The sequence below is a fragment of the Pituophis catenifer genome, unplaced genomic scaffold, assembly GCF_029215685.1.
Source record: "Pituophis catenifer annectens isolate HBS135680 unplaced genomic scaffold, rPitCat1.0.hap2 SCAF_2, whole genome shotgun sequence".
Taxonomy (NCBI): domain Eukaryota; kingdom Metazoa; phylum Chordata; class Lepidosauria; order Squamata; family Colubridae; genus Pituophis; species Pituophis catenifer.
This window is the reverse complement of record NW_027256882.1, coordinates 77535416-77557525: the sequence shown is the minus strand read 5'-3', so window position 1 is coordinate 77557525 and position 22110 is coordinate 77535416. Positions and strand designations below refer to the sequence as shown.

Here is a 22110-nt window from a genome sequence, read left to right as displayed (position 1 = left end):
CGTATTGTCTGAAACATTTGCAGAAATGATGTCATTGATTTTTCTTGGAAGATACTAAATAGGACTTTTGAAAGCTATCTTAAACAGAAAGACAGCCCTTATATTGTGCTGCCCTCTGTGCCGACAAAATCTGCTCTGGGTGGCAGGACCATTCCTGGAGCAGCTTTTGGGAAGATAGAGAGGCCTGCAGGACGAATAATAACAAGATAAAGTTTCATTCTTCAAGTGCACAGGCGCTCTTAGAACTCTGCCTCTAACCAAAGATTATTTTACTTATCTCTAAAAAATTTCCTGGTGATAAAATAAATATGCAGAGTCCTTATTCCAGGTCTCTCCCCCCTCCCCACCTCCCCCCATATATTGGGATAGGGAAAACAAAAAATTATTTCTGGCCTGATATGACTTCTAGTTTTATTTGAAAAAGTAACATTTGCCTAAAAGTTTTCAGAAATATTAAACTGTATTAAATATTAGGTGACAAAGAGTCAGCAACAAGACATGTAGGAAAATGTTCAGCCCAAGTCCTAAGTGGATAAGTAATAAGTTATTTAAACTATGAGAGATATTTTATGAATTAATATAACATAGAATCATTTTTGTTTTGCATCTTAGACAAATTTTATCCATCCCACTGATGCATGCTTAATTATGAGATAAATGTATAAACTATAACATTAAACATTTAAAAGCATTTACTATTAATAAAAGAAATTATTACTGTCTCAGGAAGGAAATTTGTCCATTTATTTAAAAATTAAAATTTATTTTAAGTTACCTTGAAATGGACTGAACACATCGTGGTTTTCAATGTTGACAACTAAATCAAATTGTGAGCAATCACTTAGAGTGACCACCTCATTGGTTTCCTTGTTCATTACACCAATAATCTTCAGAGGCAGGTCCAGGGTGTGGCCCACATGTGCTTCAACTGGACAAGGTGTGAACTTCATATCACTGGGTTCTATCACATAGACCTAGGAGACAAAAATAAAATAAGACACAAGATAAAGACTGAGATGCAAATCTTGAACTGGAATTTAGAAACAAACACACAAAACCAAATCTAATTAAAATAAATTTCATTTTAATTGCTTAAACATTAATGGCACACGCTCATGATTGATTTATTGATTTGGAAGCAGCCTATTTCACTCTGTCAATCATACTAAATCACTTTGTGTCTAATATCTGTATTAGACAATATCTGTATGGTGCCCATCTTCATTATTTAGCCAGGCTTCAAACCAAACACTTCAGAAAACCTTGGCTTGTAAAATAATTATGCAGCAAGATTGGTTTATGAGTGGCAACTTACAACAGATTGTAAAGTGCAATAAATAGCGTATTTTCCATGGCATCTGTATGAAACTGTTACCTCAAATACAGGGGTAAACCAACACTTGGTTTGCATTTATTTCTTTATTATTGATAAAGAAAACATCACAGATGGATGGTAACATTTCATAACAACTACAGGATCAAAGATTTTCATTTGGCATGTCTAATTTTCGAAGCCATCTGCTTACTGCTTCAGGTTAAATTGTAGACCATATGGTATGGTGTTAAAATTGTAATCCTTGTGGAATTTATACACTACTTGCATAATCTGATAATCAAGGTCAGCGGGCAGATGCTTTGTTCAAGCAGAAAATGCAAAGTGTGAGCAATTTAAAATCTTAAACTGAAGATGTTAGTTTAATTTAATATTTGTTCCTTACAAATTCAAGTGGGGTAAAGTGCACTCCTATTGCTATGTGCTCTGAATCCTGAGTCTGAAAGTAGACTTTTAATTAAACATATCATTTCTAAACCTCCTGGAAAGAAGTCACATGAAAATTTTGGAAGCAACACTCATTTATTTGAAATTTAGAAGGAGAGGATTGAATATAATATTTCAGTACTCATAAAGGACATGTGCAGTTGACTGGAGGTAGTGTAGAAAGCATGACATTATTGATCAGTCATTACATTCACCTGCAATTTCTGAATCTGAGGCAGAAGTTTATAAGGTACATTATTTGAGAGAAGAGTAGATAATTTGGTAGGTCATTCTTCTGTCCAAATAAGATTTCAGGTAAGTCCTTTTATATGCTTGGGCTTGGATTTGAATTTTTGGCCATGATATTTCACATCCTATGCTGTTTTTTTAATTCTATCCTTGTTCTCAGTAGTATGACATTTTGTATGAAGTCTGCTTCTGAAATACTTACATTTACCTGTAGTTTTAAAATATTCAGATTAGACTGATGTTCTTTACCCTACATAAATAGTTCATCTAGGAAATTAAACTGCCAAGGAAGATTCATCAGTTAGGAACTTCCCTACTTCTTGGCACTACAATAAGTAGTGCCAGTATCAGAAGTAGAGAAGTATCATAAGCCTTTTCTGCAGTTCAGAAGGTACTTTCTTACAAAATTAATGTTCTTTACCTTCATTTCCCCATGGTGTAAAGGATTCTGAAAATCTCTGGCATGAATGACACTGACACCAATTTCATTCCCAGTTGTCATTACTCCTTTAATTGTAATTGACGCAACATTTTGCTGAGATGAGGTCCAAGTAAAATTTCCACTGCCACCATAAGCCTAGGTTCATAAAAGAAAAGCAAATTAAAACATTGGTGTCATGGTTCAAGTAATAACTCCATAGAAAGCAGAATTACGAGGCAGACATATTCCTCAAAGAACAATTTTATTGGAGATATCATTGAATTGAATTGAATTTATTAAATTTTTATACTGCCCTTCTCCCAGAGGGACTCAGGGCGGTCAACAGCCAGGATTAAAATATATACAATATGAAAATTAAAATAGTTTAAAACATAATTAAATCCATTTGGCTTCCCCAATTTAAAAACCCCTTACCCATAAAACAATTAAAAATTTTAAGCCAGCCCGGCTTGCTGAAAGAAGAAGGTCTTCAGAGCCCGGCGGAAAGTACGGAGGTCCGGGATCAATCATATCCCTGGGGGTAGCTCGTTCCAGAGGGCAGGCGCCCCCACAGAGAAGGCTCTCCCCCTGGGGGGGTCACCAGTCGACATTGCTTGACCGACGGCACCCTGAGGAGACCCTCTCTGTGGGACTGTATTGGTCGGTGGGAGGTTGTCGGTGGCAGAAGGTGGTCTCGTAGGTACCCAGGCCCTAAGCCATGGAGCGCTTTAAAGATGAGAACCAATACCTTGAAGCACACCCGGAAGACCACCGGAAGCCAGTGCAGCTCGCGCAGGAGAGGTGTTACATGGGAGCGCCATGTCGGCCCTATAATCACCTGCATGGCTGCATTCTGGACCAGTTGGAGCCTCCGGGTGCTCCTCAAGGGGAGCCCCATGTAGAGAGCATTACAGTAGTCCAGGCAGGAAGTAACGAGGGCGTGAGTGACCGTGCATAAGGAGTCCCGATCCAGAAACTGGCGTATCAGGTGAACCTGATAAAAAGCCCCCCTGGCCACGGCCGTCATCCAATTTGTATCATATTGGTACAAACTGGTGAAAACCCACTCTGAAAGTTCCTGCGGTTTTCACTTGATTAAAAAGTGAAAGTTCCCCCTTTCCCCAAACAATCAGTCACATTGTCCAATCAAGGTGCTGGCTGGTTGCATGGTTACCGGACTCCTCCTCTCTCCAGCCACCTGTTGGACTGTCCTTGGTTCCCATAGGATACTATTTTGTTTTGGCTACAAAATCCCCATCTAATATGTTCCTCTTCCCTTCTTCGCATTGTGGCAACCCTGAAGCCTCCAAAATGGGCCCAGCCAGGTTCGCTTCAGAGTTGACAATTAGCTTGAGTAATCATTTTTAAAATATACTTCTGTTAATTATTTAACTCAAATTAAGGAGAATACTTTGGAGTTAGAATGCAGTATTGCAGGCTAATTCTGCCCATTGCCAAGAGTTCAGTCCTAATGGGCTCAAGGTTGACTCAGTCTTTCATCCTTCCGAGGATGGCAATTGTTGGGAGCAATATGTTGACTCTGTAAACCACTTAGAGAGGGCAGTAAAGCACTATGAAGTGATATATAAGTTTAAGTGCTATTGCTACACAAATGTTCATTTCTTTCTGAGCATGTATCAAAACAACACAAGTTACTGCAGTATAATGCTATTTTTCTTTTTATCAGAGGTTGTGTTTGTTGATACATCTCTAAAACATCTAGTAGAATCCGCCTAGGTATCACATTGTTTCCAAATATGTTGGATAATCTGAGAGACTTCAGTAATTAACAATATCTGTAGTCAACATATTGCTTCCCAGGCCAGCACGTAAAAGATCCAGGTGATAGGAATGTCATAATTTTTAGAAGCTGATTAGTTTCCTTACAGTGAAAAATGGAGGCAGCCAACTGAATTACTTTGTCTCACTGCAACTAATGTGTCTACTGCTGAAAGTGTTTCCTAATGACAGAAATTATTTGGAAGTATAAGTGCCAAAGGGGAATGCAGTACAGAGAAAAAGAAGAAAATTGATTTTCTTCCTAACATACTATCTTTATTTTATCTCTAAGGGAAGACTAAGCTACATATATGCATGGCTATTGAAATTAATCAGAAGTCAGTCACTGATAACAATAAAGAGTAACTACATTTATTAGGATTCCCAGAGAGACTTGAATAGTTCTACACAATAGTATCTGCGGTATTTCCAAAGGTCTGTATCATTGTTTTCAAAGGCTATCAATAAAAGAAAATTTACTTCTTTTCAGTTTTTCTAGGCTGAAAACGAAAATGCAATTTATTTGTTCCATGTTGTAGCCTATGAATACAGAAAGATGGATTTGCTTGCAAATTAAGCAGCAGGATAGCTCTTTCTGCTGCAGCTATCAGAGATCTTTACCATCTGTTTCAACTCTGTAGTTGCATAAAAATCTAGTCTGAAAAGCATCTAGTAGAATCAGTCTAGGTATCACATTGCCAATATGAATATACAATCTGCATCAATAATAATAATAATGGACAATAATAAAATATCTCCTTATATTTTGCTAGCATGACTTCCCCTCCAATGTCCTTCCTACCATTCCTTTCTAATGCACCACCTATTTCTTCCATGTGGAGGGCCATATGTGTGGAAGGGCTGCACATGAAGACTAATTTGTCGTGAAATTATTCTCAGCAACATTAAGTTACATAAAATAAAGCACAGTAAAAAGCCAAGTGTGGAGGTTCTGTTTTAAATATAAACTTTATCCTTTCTCTTCCTAATTAATATAACATGCTACATCTAAAACAATAATGATGATCAAAATTTCATTATTTGCCAGAAAATTGCCTTAATCAGATCTTTCTACAGGTAACTTCTTCATCATAATGACTGATCCTGTTTCTAGCATTAGTATCTGAAACAGGAATAAAATATGATCTTTAAAGATATTTTAGAATAAATTAAGTCTAGCACCTAGTCCAGTAGTCTGTTCCCAAAAGGAAAGTTTCTCATAGATACTAAGATGCTTAAAGTGCACCTCTTAATAGACATTATTTAAAAGACCTCCTTCTGAATTTGTCTAATTGCCAGTCCCATTACAATAAGTCACCAGGCTAATAATAAAGATTTACTGTGGAATTCTTGGTGGTCTTGGTTGTTTGCTTGCAGACACTTCATTAACTGACCAGATAACATTATCAGTGCTAATGAGTGTGGAATTTGCTCTGTTTATATGCAGCAACTTGCCCTACCAATGGGCATCTGTGGTTTTCTGTTTGGTAATTGCTTAAGATATTATTTTCTGCTTGATTGTTTGTCTCCTTAGTGGTTCCTTGATTAGGGTATTGTTTTCTCTTTGATTGTCTGTCTCATATTAATTCCTGCTTATCTGGATGTTGGCTATTGAAGATGTGTTTTTGTTACCTCCTTGGTTTTTTTTTATGTCTCTTTTGAATAGTATGCAAATATAGTTTATCTCTATGTGACTCTTGATGGCAGATCTGTTTGAGTGTCAAGCTTCCAGAAATTTCTTAGTGTTTTTGGATTTAGTTTGGTCTAGGATGCTCAGTTTCCCAGTTGGATAGATGAGTTTATCGTGGTTCCCAATGCGATTAGGTTTGTCCATGTATTATGAGATGAAAGCATTTTCATCATTTCTTCTGACTGCTAGTTGGTGCTCATAGATGTGCTCTGCTAGTCTTCTGCCTTCCTTTCCTCCACAGTAGCTCTTACAGGGCTTACACTATGTTGTAGATAACTCCTGTTTTTTTTTTCCTTTTGGGGCTGCTGGGTCTTTAAACTTACTCAGAATGTTTTGCAGGGATTTAATTGGTTTGTGTACTATGGTGATTCAGTGGTGGTTGCAGCAGGTTGGTTGGTTAGTTGTTTCTGAGCTGTTTCTGATATATGGCTGTGTTCTCTTTTTCATACCTGAGTTGGTTGTGTTGTAGTGGTTTGAACAGTTGGGCACTTTTTGATAAAGTTGTATTGATATCCATTGTTGTAATATATTGTATAGGCAGGGTTTTTTTTTTCTGTTATTCTAGATTGCTACAGTGCATTTGTGCTTATCTGATTTATATTACAACAATATGAGTACAGTAAACAATATCCTGCTGTTCTGCCTCATGATGGTGGAAGGTTGTTCCTAGAAAGGATGATTGAAGAATGCTGGGAGTTATGTCCAAAGTACATATTTTCATCATATACTTCCCTCAGATGTGAAAATAGCTAAACCAAGCTGGTACCTATATTAGGAAGCTGTGATACAGGAAAATGCCAGAGGCAGTTGATCACTTTAGTGAGAGTGGCAGAGGCATCAATTCATACTGTGCGGAAAAAGACATTGATAAACCACTGCTGTCTTTTTACCAAGAAAACCACATGGATAGAAAATATTAAATTATTGAAAATATTATGCTGGATGATAGTCCTCTCAGGTCAGATGGCACCCAACATGCTACTGAGGAGAAGCTGAGGATATTTTGGAATACTAATAGTGTTTATGGTGGGCTGGATTAAAACCTTTGGAATATCTAGTTGCTGATGTTGCCATACAGGAAAAGAAAATCTGAAGCTGCAATGAAAGAATTAAGGTGGGAACATGGAAGTATGAACATTGTAAAGCTCTACAGTGAAAAATGACATGGACTCTCTTATTTCCATTAAGGTCATCTTCTGTGCTCTCTACATGAACCCAGAGTTCTCACTAAAGGCACAAAGGCATATTATGTGGAAAATTTAACTCTCTGGAGATGGCTATAATGTTGGGGGAAGATGGAAGGAAAGAAAAGAGGATGACCAGTAACAAAGCGGGTGGCTCATTTACAATGAGTTCACTGCTGGAAGACCTGGAGGGCTAGATTAGGGACAGATTATTATGGAGAATATTCATGTGATTACTAAAGGTTGAGCCTGACTTGATGGCACATTATCAATCAATCGAGCAAACAAGCAAGCAATTAAAGATCTAAAACAGCATAAGCCCGTGATAGCGAACCTATGGCACATGTGCCACAGGTGGCACACAGAGCCATATTAGTGGGCATGCCAGCTCAGCTCTGGGGTGCATGCGCATGCCAGCCAGCTGATTTTCGGGCCTTCTGGGACCACCAGAAGTAGGGAAACAGGCTATTTCCTGCCTCTGGAGGACCTGGGGAGAGTGGGGAAGGCCCGTTTTTCTTTCTTACCTGGCTCCAGATCCTCCCTATTTATCTGGGAAGGGCGAAAACAGCCTTTCCCACTCCTTCGGAGGCCTGAAAGGCCCCATTTCCCAACTCCCGGTGGAACAGGAAGTGACATTTTTTGCTGTCCCCAGCCTCCAGAGACTCCTAGAGAGGCTCTGGAGGCTGGGGACAGCAAAAAATGTCACTTCCTGTTCCACCGGGAGTTGGGAAATGGGGCCTTTCAGGCCTTTGGAGGGCCTCCGAGAGAGTGAGAAAGGCTGTTTTCGCCCTTCCCAGATAAATAGAGAGGATCTGGAACCAGGTAAGAAAGAAAAACGGGCCTACCAGGCCATCATGTGCCAGGAGCGGGGGGGAGGGGGTGCACGCGACCCTCCCCTGCCCCCCCTCTCCTGGCACGCGATGGCAAAAAAGGTTAGCCATCACTGGCATAAGCTATCTGAAAATCATAAATAATATTCCATCCAAATCGCAGAAAATGGCTATATTCCTATTAATGAACTTTATATGTAACTCTGAAGTGCAAACATTCAACTGATCTTCACTGAGGCTTTCAAGAATTCAATGCAATGCAATCTTGTAGAATTTACTTAGAAATAAATGAGGCATTAATTACTGGGTTTATTCCTAGCTATTAATTATCCAGAACTGCATAGTCTTATTCAAGATTATTTTTTTATATCTTTAATTAGACTAACTAGAAAAGAATCACCCACTTTTGTATCAACTTTTTTAAAAGCATGTTTCACATAGATATCTGTTTTGAGGAAAAGCATTTCAGTCATAGCCAAAGGATAAATCTTTCTAAACAATTCAAAGAGTTTACAACTTTAATTGAACTAACTTTGAAAAAAATCCTCACATAACAGAACTTTCTTGAAGAAAAGCACTTCTGTGAAAAAAACTTATTCTTGAAACTGAAGAAACATGAAAGTACAGAAGAAATGGCATGGCTGAAAGAATATATAAATAAAGCACAAAATTATAACAATATTTGTGAGTGAATACAGGTGTAGATTTAGAGAACCAATAAGTACTTAAGCAAGTACTTTTTATAATTGTCATTTGTTTTAAATTTTATTTTTTTGTCATTTTTATATTTGAAATTTCTATCAAAATTTCTCATTTGCAACTATACACAAGTTTAAAAAGATTTCTAAATTGTAAGGTAAAGTAAAATGAAGCTTTTAAGGACAAAGGTGGGAAACAGCAAACAAGTAATAACAAAACTGTATTTCCAATAGAAACAAGATTATAGTCATCAAAGTTAATAGCATATACTGGAACAGTAATGGATCCAATTGCTAAGCTTGCTGTATTCTACTTTTAGATGGCTTCAATACTTACCAGGATTCTGTACTTATAGGCTCCTGCTTTTGCTTGCCATGGAAAGGTCAAAATGCTTGGTTGAAGAACAATGGGAGCATAGATATCTACTTCTTGTTGATTTTGTGCAGGGACAGAAAATGTGTGAACACCTCCATCCTAATAAAATAAAAATACATTAAGTAAATATTTTACTTTGGTGTTCTTTAAAACCTATTTTTATTGGATAAGATAATATCCAATTATCCAATACTTATTGTATGCTTGGATTTTTACTTGGATGATATCCAATAATCCATACTCTGCAGTATGCAGAGAAGCATAGGGCTCCTTCATATACTTTGCCCTCCCCTTTCTGTCCTACCCCAATCATGAACATTAACCTTCATTTGTAAGAGGGTTCCACAAGAAGAACTTGATTCCTAGAGATTGCTCTTCTCTGTAGGGTCATAAGAACCCTTTTGGAGGGTCTATCATAACTTTGAATGGTAACTAAGTGACTGGTTGTAAGTTGAGGACTACTGTATCAGTTCCAAATGTGCAAATGAAACTGGCCAAAATTTCACCTTCAAAAAAAGTGTTTTTTCTATCAGGACTACCCAAATATGGGAAGGAGTATACTACTTCCCTTTTGCCTTTCAGCCCCAATCCCAGAGCCTTCGCAGGCAGTCGCTTTCACGACAAACTGTTTTGCATTACATTTATACTTTCCTTTATTTCTTTGTTGGTAAATATAAATTTAACACCTTTAAAAAAAGTTGGAAGTAGATTTTCCTGTGTGGAATGGGGAGAACATCATCCACCATGGAACTACTATATTTTAATGGGAACTGTACAAATACTGTTTTACACCTTAGTAATGTACAATAAATTATTTATGCATATGCATCAGTGGTGGGTTGCCCCTGGTTTGGACCAGTTCTATAGAACTGGTAGTAAAACCGGAGGGAGGCTCCACCCACTGACCCTGACATCATCAGCATGTGCGCAGCCCTGTTGCGAACAGGTAGTAAAGGTAAGTAGAACCCATCCCTGACATGCATGCACATGTATAGCAATTAAAGAATTCTTTTTAACTTTGTTTTTCCCCCAGATTGCTAAAGAAATCACTATAAATATAATTATATCCTTAAATAAAGTATTTGCTACATGTTGGTGAGAGGCAGAGGAAATGTCTAATGAATAAATGAGCATAATATCTAATTTGTCTCAGTATATAAAATTTATTCTTGTTTATCTGAAAGTTCTAATTTCAACAATTTCACTTCTTTATAATCCATTTTGAAATATGTAACATATTACAAATTGTAATTCTAACAAAATACTTCATATGAAGTATTTTGATTGGATTATTTTAAATATAAACAAGTAAATTGGCTAAATGTGGTAATAATTAGTAAAGTAGTCTACTTATTAACTAGATAAGGTTTACATAAAGCCACTTTTTTCAAGCATCATACCTGATCTACAATAGATGTTAGTTTTGCACTAAGAACAGTATGTCCTTCTTTTATTGCTTTTACATGGTGATATGAACCATTCAGAGAGGACTGCACAACTTCAAAATATTCTTTTGGGAAGTACATATCAATTCTGATGTTCTGAAATTTAAAAAGGAATAATTATCGAATACATTTTGAATAAAAACATTTCTTAATAGAAATACCATTAATATATTCTGATGGCAGAAGAAAAATATGTGCTTAGGTCTTTTTCTTAAAAAAAGCAGTCAGTTGAAATCAATCTTTCTAGTTTGTCACTTTTTTCAAAATAAGTTGTATTATGTATGTTGCACTTTCATAAGGAAATCGAAATGAAAGAAGTAGTGCAAGTTTTATTATTATCAAATCCATCCTGACTTGTAATGATTACCATGTTGCTTTTTAATGTACTTGCAGTTAATCTTTTCTACGATTTGCTCTATGATTTCCCAAATATTGACATTAGTTCACTATCGGATCCCCCTTTGGGAGATCAGACAATATTTTCCCTCCTTCAATCATCCATGATCTAAGGTTTCTCAAGACAATGAGAAGCTTGAAAAGTCAAGTAAGGAAAGTGAAAATATGGCAAATGTACAACCATTCCAACATCTGAAATAAAAAACCTAATTAACTGCTATGATGTTCAACGTAAGGTCATGTTGCCTAAACCATACCTTATAAGAACTACATATAAACTGCTATTAGGCACACTAAGAAATTGAGATTTTTACAGGACAAATCTTGCAAAAAGTGTGTGCCCTATAGTTTTATTGAAAGACTTTTCATTAGTATTTTACTTTCAATATACATATGCATAAATCTGTTGTCAATTCAAAACAAAGAAACTATAAAATGGCCATTGCCATTTTGAATATTAATAAGCAAGATTAAACATCTATCTGTTGTTTAATCTGTTCTATCTGTTTAAAAGGTGTGGACTTCTGCTTTTCATAGATGATCTATGATCTTAATTTTCCTAGAAAATATTACTGTTTCCATAAAAGAATGTCAAACTGCTGTTAAAAATGCAGCAGGAAAGGCCAATTTTTTAAAAAGTAGCAAAAAATTACTTATGAGCAAAGAGGATGGTGATTGAAAGTAATACCATATTTTTCGGAGTTTAAGACACACCTTTTTCCCCCCTAAAAGGGGGTAAAAATTTAGGTGCATCTTATACACCGAATGTAGCCCCGCCCACCCACTGGCCCCCACCCTTTGGCGTGTGCCTCGCAGCAGTTACGTCCTTGCAAGCAAACAACAAGAAAAAACAGCTCCTTTCAGCTTCAGCCTAATTAGCACAAGTTGATTGGATCAGCCTCTTGACTCTCAGCTGATTCGCTCTCAGCTGTTTTGCGCAGGGCTCTGCTGCTTGCTGCAAAGAAGTAAATTGCTGGAGCAGATTTGTTTTTTCCTTGTGCTAATTAAGCTATGCTAAAAACAAAAATGAAAGTAAAGCAGGCTGTTTGCTGTTTGCTCCAACGAGGCAGGGGCAGAGGGAGATTTCTTTTTCTTCTTTTCCTCACCAAAAAAGGTAGGTGCGTCTTATACTCCAGTGCGTCTTATACTCCGAAAAATATGGTAAATTGTTTATCATTTGAGCTAATACCGGTTTCTTTGTTCACATGGTATCTATGTTCTGTTTTCACTTTAATCTTAATAGTATCCTTGACTGAAATCTCTCATCCTTATTACTATACTGTATATATGATGTGATTTTTCAGAAAAATGCTTATTTATGTTTCCCTTACCTCAGATAAATACACCTTATTGCTTGATTTGTCATATACTTCAATAGTGATTTCATAGAACCTCTCAGTTTCCAGCACCCATCTCTCACCAGGATGAATTGAAAATCCTGCACAGCAAAAGCACTGAAAGTCGTAGAGTTACAGAATATTCACCTGATCAAAACACATCAGAGTGGCATAAAATGTGATTTTATATAAACTTTTCCATAAGGGGGAAATATTTCAAAACCTTGCTGTTCACCAGAAAGTTATTTTTCCAATTAAAAAATTAGTAATATTATATATAATTCAGTAATCACATATTTTCATTTCAATGCTTGGAAATATGCAATTATTGAATGATAAATAAGATAACTGAATTTTTAATTGGGAAAATAATGTTCTGAATGATAGTAAGATAAATTGGAAAAGAACTGAAATGAAAATTGGCTGGTCTAAAGCAAGAAGAACTAATGGCAGGTGGACCAAGGCAGTCATAGAATGGATCCCACTTGATAAAAAGCATCCATGAGAGACATAAAACAAGATGGATTGACGATATCAGCAAGTATTGCGGGCCCAATTCGCAAAGAAAGGTCAGGCTTTTATCCTGCAGTGGATAGACAATGGCTAAAATGATGATGATGATAATGAATCACATATAAGGGTTGTGTAGCCATTTCAAAGAACTTTGAAGAAGTGGATTAAAGATAGGAACAAGGTTGAAACAAAGATAACATTGATTGCACTTTTGGACAATCTCTGATGTAATTTATGATGAGCTGTCCAAAATATGCAATGATAAGAGCATACAATATCTGAGTCACAGCCTTCCTTCCTCTGAAGAATGTAACAATGTGAGCAGTCAATTTAATAATAGTAATAATAAAATAGCAAGAACTGCTGAAATCATAAAAAGGACAAAGTAACAGGAAATGAAGAAGCTAAAGCGTTCTGGATCATTAGAATTCAAACAGAGAAGCGCCTGCCACATAATATCCCAGACTTAACAATTATTGATAAGAAGGGCAAAAAGTCTGGATAGGTAACATGGCGGTAGCTGGAGACAGGAGAATAGAAAGGAAAGAACTGTAGAAAATCACAAAATACAAAGATCTGCAAATAGACCTAAAGCAATTGTGGAAAAAGAAAGCAAAGATGGTATAATACTATAAGGAGTATCATATTAATAGGAGCCCTGGATGCATTTCCAAAACATCTGGAGCACTACCCAAACACCATTAATGTTGACAAAACTGCCATCAGACAATTGCAAAAGGCAGCTTTATTTGGAACAGTTTACATCCTCTTTAACACCATCAAACAACATCTGCCATTCCCGAGGTCATTGGGAAGGTCACCATAGGTATACAAAAATGCCAATCCACTCTAAACATCTGGCTGACTGTGCAACCAATCATAACAATTTCAATTTCTATGTCATACGGCTCCCAGCAAGTCTACAAATTTATTAAGTACATGGCAAGATAAGTATACATTTTTATATGGAATTAATTAACTTTGGTTATTTAAGAAAATGTATGAAGTTGTTTATTTCCAAAGTCAATTAGTATTGTGTACTAACCTAGGTATCCTGGGTCCACAACAAAAATGGTGCCATTTGGTAATTTAGAAGCCCCTTGCATAGATACGCTTATAAATCAGTTAAGGATCCAAAAGTTAGACAATGATAACAAATTAATATTAATAGTTATATGAGTAAAATCTATGAAGTGCCTAATTTTTTAACATTAGAAAGAATCAAAGAAGTCACACTGAAAATTTTGTTACATTAACACATTATATTCTTTGCTGTTTGAACAAGTCAAGAGTATTGCTACTTAATGAGTAATAGCGCTAGTATAGAATATCCTGGAAGGCCTCTAAATACAGGGTGGTTAGTTCAATGATCATTGATTGTGCATAATATGAAAAACCACACACAAAAAGGATATTTTTGTGGGAAAGTACAAGGTTTGCCTGTCCCCGCTGCAATGCAGTAACTGTGCATGTTGCCTGATCCAATCTGGCAACTGGCCAGGCTGTATCTCCCCCAGGGCTGAGTGTGCTGTTCTGAAGTTGTAGCTCATACTGATCAGAATGCATGATTAGTTCTGTCCAAAATGCAAGACAACATTAAGAAACAATCAAAGCAAAAAAAAAAAAAAAAAGTGCCACCAAATGCTTCCAATAGAAAAAAAAGCAAAACACAAAATGCTTTTGTGCTCATCAAAGTATTTTTAAAAGAAAAACACAACTTAGAAATGCTTGCTTTGTACTATAAAATATCACTTTACCTATTTACTTATAAGGAGTCAGAGTACAAAGTTACATAAAAAGGCAACAGAACAGTAACAAATTTTCTTACTTCTGAAATCCTCACTACTAAAGCCGTAGGTTTTAGGAAGATAAAAATAAATGGATTCACGTTGTTGTTGTTTTTTTTTTTAAAAAAAAACACCTTTCATTATGATTATATTGCTAATATAGGTAGTTACTTTATTCAGCCTCTAAGAAAGACTTGTTTTGGTTTTTTTGGCTTTCTGCTCCCCAAAGCAAATCTCTTCTATCCTTTGGCACATATTAATGAGTTCATCTCAGCTTTTAGATATAACAGAGCCAAAGTAAATAACAGATGCTAACTAGTGAAGTGAAGATGACTTGATGTGGTTTTATTAATAAACTAGGAAAATATGAATATAAAGTTTATATGAATATTTTATCAATGGATATGGATCCAATCACATCTGTTGTATTTTAAATCAATGGAAAATATTTACGTGATGAATTATTTCTCCCAATGATTTAGAGGTAAATTAAGTTATCCTGATCTGAATTAGTCAATATTACCTGTATTTTTAATTTTGTTTCAGAAGTACTTCTAAATCTTGAAAATGGGTTTAGGTTTCTTAACATTAATTCATTGATGATATTTCTTACTATTTTTTCCACTTAGCATATCTCCTTATAATTTATCCTTTAAGAATGTTAAACTTGAGAGAGAATCAGGAACCATAAAAATTGAGTCCAAATAGCAATTGAGTGAAACATTTTTAATTTTGTTTTACAACCAAGTTGATATTTCTAAACCAAATGCCATAAAATGTTGCTAGCTTTCTCGAAACAGAACAATTTCTTCTGACCTCATATATATTTCCACAAAGCTGATTTGAATAGCAGATTGGAAAACGATTGAACATTACAGTATCATAACGAATTATTGAGATCATATAGGAACTGAAGTATGGAAATGTTGCTTCACTAACTCCTTAGAAGAATAGGCCAATAACATAGTAGAAATTTAGTTCCAAGCCAGAATATACAGTTCTATGTTACCTAATTTTTTCAGGCAATGCTTTATTACCCCTAAGTAACAAAAACACAATTTGCACAATATTCCTGTTATTTTTGTTTGTCTTCTCTCTCCTCTACCCATTCCCCATACACAACATGGACTGACATTTGCAGGTTTATATGACGAAATTTAATTGATACAATCTTTTAACTTTCAAAATGTGTTGACCAAATATGTGTTAAATTAATTATTAAAGGACACAGGAATTTATCTGAGCAATGACTTGTGGACTCTGTTATAACTTTATTAACTTAAACATAGTTGACCATTATATAGATCTGCAGGAAATATATGTAAAATATTACAGCTGGACAAAAAGACATACCTGTCATTTTCCCTCGCCTAATTTTCATGACTTTATATTGTACTGACATTCCTACCAGTAGGTAGACATCATAAGCAGGATTTAAAATGATGTTTTCCAAAATAAATAATCTGACTTCAGCTCCAGGCACATTCTGTTGGTTAAAAGAAGAATGTAATTTAAAGAAACAATCATACCCATGCATGTAATATTTATAAATATTATAATCCACAAAACGTGAATTTTGAAAAAAGAAAGCTGCTATGCGAAGTTACTATTTTTTTACTAGTACTATAAACTTACTGCTTTAATCAAGAGTAAGATCAGCTTCTATGATTTTTTGGGAATAAATATTAAAAAAAATGGAATTTAAAAAATTCTGCTGTATGCTTTGCATGGCACAATGGTTATAAACTGAAGATTTCTAATCCCTTACTATAACACAACAGTGTGTGTTTTGTGCAAACATGTCATCTATGTATGAACTGTTTATATAAGAACAAATTTCAGTCATTATTATTATATGTTGGCCTATTATTGTAATAATGATTGAGTAGATATAGTCATTATATTTAGAATAGAATAGAACAGAACAGAACAGAACAGAACAGAACAGAACAGAACAGAATAGAATAGAGTAATAACATTATTGTCACTTTGAATTTACACTAATTGGCATACATTAAAATGAAATTTTGTTGCATACAGCTCTCAAAGGGTCACCACTCTTTGTGAGTTCATTCAATGCAATTGTGGAACCTGATGCAGAGTGGGGTAATTTGGGATATTTTTAAAAACTCATTTGGGGTGAAGATCTTCTCTACTTGTTCCAGTAGGATGGCTTTCCAGAAGCAAATACAAGTCTTGCAGAGTGATTTTTAAAAACTCGGCTTTAGAGTTTAAATCTTTTATTCTGGATGCTTTATATATGTCTTTATAATGTTAAGGGTTTCATACCTGCAGCAGTATTAAAAAAAATATCAAGCAATCATCTCCTGTTTAAAATACTCCTCAGAGCTATGTTTCTGATATTTAACATGGAAGTTCTGTATTTTGGGGGGGGGTGTAGTTTTAATATGAGCTCCTTCTCATAGGCTTTTGCAGTATTTTAAAATAAATATTTTGATAACACAAATACATGAGACAATTGCAAAAGTAAAGATGTAAATTCTAAGGAAATTTACATTTACCTTAGTTCCTGAAAAAATTCCAGGACAAATTATAAAATTTTTGATCAGAAAGCACCTTCCCAGTTTAGATTTAGGAGTTAGCTTAGAATTGTTAAACATCAACTAATCTTATCTTTTATTAATTTGAACAGTACTCTGAAGGAATGCAATGGACAGCTCAACTATTTAGAATTCCCCAGCATAATCTGTAATTTTTAGCCACCAATGACATAGTCTTCATCAATGGAACCGCCTTTTCCAAATTATAGGTGTTACCTTATGCACTAGGCCCAGTCCTAGTCATTAAATGTTAAAAAAGGAAAGGACTTTAAGAAAGACAAGAAAAATACTTAGGGCTTAGAAAGTGAATGTTCAACCCAAATGGAATCCTCCTGACTATGTTATACTAGTGTCAGAGTTACAAAATCAATATTTGTTATAGATAGTATATTTTTATCTGTGAGGTATTTGAAAACTCAGAGGAACTATACTTGGAAAACAATGCTTTCAATTTGCAATTTTTATTCCTTAAAAACCAAGAATCTCACAATTAGCTTTCCTTAATGTTCTATTTACAGTATAATATCACTTACTGAGCAAATTAATTAACAGTGACAATAAAAAGCATTGTGGAAAAAAATAGCAATAGTTAAGTCAGATATAAGTTTTGTCCTTATTTCTGGACCTCCTCTAATTCTAATAATTAGCTTGCAGGTAATAGGTGCAGATTCAAATAACTGAAATGAGCTAAATAAATAAACAATCTAGCTGTGATCCACCTGTGGCTGCTAAAATTACAAAGCTAGACCACTCTTAACAAGTGACTCCAGTTTTCTGCTTGAAGGCCTCAAACTCAACATTACTGTAAGAAACTGAATACATGTTTTAAGAAGAATCAACTTTTAACTCTGGCATTTGAAGATTAGACTGGATTTGACTAGAGAAATACTGTAGCTGGTTAAATATAAGGTTATTTACTGTTGATAATGTGCTGTTACAGGATATCAAGAAAAGAATACTTTGTGAATATTTCTGTTTTAGTATGATGACTACTAGGTTTTTAAGGTATTTTATAAATTGGTGTTAATTGTTTAAACTTAGACCAGGGAGGGAAATTAATTTTCCCAAGGGGTCACATGAGAACTGGGACTATTGTAGAGCACTGCCTCAATTCTGCTGCCAAAGCTGCCCTGGCATCCTGCCCTTGGCCACCAATGCCCATCCCGGATGCTGATGCTGCACCAACACCCCACCCCCACTAATGCCCCACCCCTCTGCCACTACTGTGGGCGTGATTGGGAGCTCCTGTGGGTTGGATCTGGTCCCTGGGCTGTAAAATGTTAAGATTTGACTTAGAGGGAGGTGGTTGTATTATTAATATCTCTTTACTAAAAGAAAGTTAGAGGTTACTTTTGTTATATTTTCTTGATGCATAATTCTTTTTTTCACACTTTAATTTGCTTTGTTATTCCCTTTTCTTTTTTGCTTTTATGTTAGTTTGCGCTTTAATGGATGATGTTGAAATGTAATAAATATATTTTAAAAAGTTGAATGAGCTGAAGAAGCTTCTTGCATGAGAAGCAAAACATCTTCAAAGAAAAACAAGCAATTCCAGTTGCCTCTTGAAAAAGCATTTTTGGTACAACCATGACCTGGATGACTGAGAAAAAACAGAATAACAGAGTTGGAAGGGACCTTGGAGGTCTTCTAGTCCAACCCCCTGCTTAGGCAGGAAACCCTACACCACTTCAGACAAATGGTTATCCAACATCTTCTTAAAATCTTCCAGTGTTGGAGCATTCACAACTTCTGCAGGCAAGTTGTTCCATTGATTAATTGTTCTGTCAGGAAATTTCTCCTTAGTTCTAGGTTGCTTCTCTCCTTGATTAGTTTCCACCCATTGCTTCTTGTCCTGCCCTCAGGTGCTTTGGAGAATAGCCTGACTGCCTCTTCTTTGACCCAATTTGAGATATTGGAACACTGCTATCAGGTCCCCCCAGTCCTTCTTTTCATTAAACTAGACTTCAGCCTTTCTTCATATGTTTTAGCCTCCAGTCCCCTAATCATCTTTGTTGCTCTTCTCTGCACTCTTTCTAGAGTCTCCATATCTTTTTTACATCGTGGCGACCAAAACTGGATGCAGTATTCCAAGTGTGGCCACTGTATAAAGTGGTATTAACCCTTCACAATCTCCACGTATATATTTTAAAAGGAAGAAAATTGGCCACATGTTTTAATACTATTAGAAAGTACTTCAAATATTTAGGTTCAGAAAAGGCCAAAAAAATAGTTATGAACAAACAACGAAGTGACCTTGAACAATACAAAAGGATAAAAATAAAACGGCCAATATATCCAATGGATATTAGCATTAATGGATGTTGATATTCATAAATGAATGATAACAATTTCAGATGAAATTTCTTAATGCCCAAAACCAGACTTACTGAATCTTCTGAGATGTCCAAAAAAATTCCACCAACACGACGCTATATTCTGTTTCAGTAGAATTTTATAAAATAGGAAAAAGTTGTTTTCTTCACAATATTTCTGTTTACATAGCTTGCATTCATAGTCTTTTATAATCTTCGCTACAATAACTTTTGTATTTGTAGGCCTTCCAGTCAGTCTTGACTCCTGGTGATTACCTGGACAAGTTCTGGAAGTTTTCTTGACAAGGTTTTTCAGAAGTGCTTTTCCATTGCTTCCTTCCTAGGGCTAAGAGGAAGTTAACTGGCCCAAGGTCACCCAGAGGGCTTTCATAACTAAGGTGGGACTAGAACTTATTAAACTTATTTATTATTAAACATATATAAACTCGATTGCAGAAAATACGACTTCAGCAACAGAGTAGTCAATGCCTGGAATGCATTACCTGACTCTGTTGTTACATCCTCAAACCCCCATAACTTTAACCTTAAGCTGTCTACTGTGGATCTCACCCCATTCCTAAAAGGTCTGTATGGGGCGTGCATAAGTGCATCAGTGTGCCTACCATCCCTGTCCTACTGTTCCCATTTATTCGTACTCATTTCCTATGTATATACTTATACCTGTTTATACTGATATGTTTATATGTTATGTTCATACTTCTACTTGTTTTCTTATACATGCTTGACAAACTAAATAAATAAATAAAATAAATAAATCCCAGTTACTAGCCTGGTAACTTAACCACCACATCAAATTGGCCTTCAGACTCCAATATATTTGCCATCTTCCTGTTGAATTATGCCATCTTTATAATATGGGTATTGTGGTGCTGAAACTATTGTGCATATTGTGCAAGATTGCCCATGACATGCATTCTCTGGTTCCCTAGAAGATCCTCACAAAGCAATGCCAGAAGTGGGATCACCTGGATAGTTGAATTGGACACCCAGTTATAGGGCCATTGCCATACCCCCATAGAAGTTTGTACATAATTGTGTGTGTCTTTTCTTCTATTTTGTCATGTTCTCATCATGCACTAAATAATAATAAGTATAGGTATAACACTAATGGGCATCGCTTTAGTTTCATCGAAGGACTATAACCATAAAGGAAGAAAAATATTGGCTGGGAAATGACCATGATAAATGTAGCACCTAGATGTAACTTACCTTATACACAGTTTCCTCTATTCTTGCTTTGAGTTTTGAACTCCCTGTTTTCATTCCAGATACTAAAACAATATCTCCTTGTTTTGCAACTTTCTCCATCTCTAATATATATGACGGTGGTATATATGTTGATTCAGAAAATTTCAAAATTCTGTTAGAAATGTTAATTATTTTAAATATTAATATTATTTCTTTATAAGGCTGATAAAGCAGTTCCTTCCAGAAACTATAATGATAAACATTGTACAAAACACAATAGAATAAAATACAATATAAATGCAAACAATAGCAAACATTAATGAAATTGAATTTTTTTCTACTGTAGCTGATTAATCATCAAATAAGCCTTTCAGAAAATCCTGGCTTAACTATTCCACAAAAGGCCGTAAGAATGCGGCCATTCTTGTCTCAAGTAACTGTGTTCCAAAAGAAGGGAGGCAACTCACCTGACTCTTGTCATACCTGCTGATAAAACGGGACATTCAGCAGGCACTCTCTTTTCATCAGGGTTGGATGGGCAGAATATACTCAGAAAAGCAATGTCTAAGATACCTTCTTCCAAACCATGTAGTCATTATGGAAAGCTGTTTTAATACTTTTAAATTATATTACACTATCTTGTGTGTTATATATCTACCAAAACAGAACAAATGTGGAAGGATCCTTGGTGTTTCTAAAAATTCTTTTGAATGTTACTTCAGGAGGAAGATGAATAGAAAAGAGAGAAATATAGTTTAAAAATTGATCAAAACCCAAGTTATTTTAGATGTGGATGAAAATATATTTAAAATCATGTCCAGAGACCCAGAGTTATCTAGAAATAATCAAATGGAATTTAAAGTTCAGAGTGGCTGGTATATCACATTTATTTGGTAATTTTCTGGAATTGTTGATGAAAGTTTCAAAGATGCTGGTTTCCTTCAAGAATCTCCACTGGTTGCTAGCTGACTTCTAAACAATAATTCCATAAATCCAATACGATCTGAATGATGGCATCACTCTTTCCAAATGTTAAAATATCCAATATTCTCAATGCCATTACCAAGCTATTTATTTTATAATAACTAGCTTTAACTTTATTTTATTCACCTTTTTATCCAATTTAATTCTAACACATCTCTTCTGGGTTTTTTTTGCTTTTTTTAAAAGTGTATGTTAGCTAAAAAAAAAACATTGTGTCCTTATGAGCTGATACTCCTCCAAGATTATTTATTAAATTAGAAAATTGTATAAATGTAATACGTTGGTAACTAATAGTACTGATTTTAAAATATTACAATTAAAACTTCTCCAAAACTACTAGAGGCATAGCAAAACACCAGAAGGTTAAAAGGAAAAATACCCAAGCAGTAGTTAAAAAAAAAAAAAAATCCAAACAGCATTTAAAACAGATGAAGCTAAAACATTAAAAAAAATCATCAAAACAATAAAAGTTTGTCTCTTCTATGTGGAGAATGTAAAAATCGAATGGAATTTTATACAATTTTGTACAGTTAATAACCATGAACCTGATTCAAGATAGATAAATCAATAATGGGGAGGT

At 35.2% G+C, this 22110-nt stretch overlaps 1 protein-coding gene across 1 annotated transcript in view; it reads right to left on the bottom strand.

Annotated features, from left to right (window-relative positions):
• NUP210 (nucleoporin 210) overlaps positions 1-22110 on the bottom strand; it is a 91490-nt gene that overhangs the window by 49160 nt on the left and 20220 nt on the right. Inside the window, exons 5-13 of the mRNA XM_070936982.1 lie at positions 20568-20718; positions 15818-15950; positions 14080-14251; positions 13723-13790; positions 12159-12265; positions 10387-10527; positions 8948-9085; positions 2430-2585; positions 776-974 (exon numbers count right to left, since the gene is read on the bottom strand). Of these exons, the coding sequence (XP_070793083.1) occupies positions 776-974; positions 2430-2585; positions 8948-9085; positions 10387-10527; positions 12159-12265; positions 13723-13790; positions 14080-14251; positions 15818-15950; positions 20568-20718 (1265 nt within the window). The remainder of the gene's footprint in view (positions 1-775; positions 975-2429; positions 2586-8947; positions 9086-10386; positions 10528-12158; positions 12266-13722; positions 13791-14079; positions 14252-15817; positions 15951-20567; positions 20719-22110) is intronic.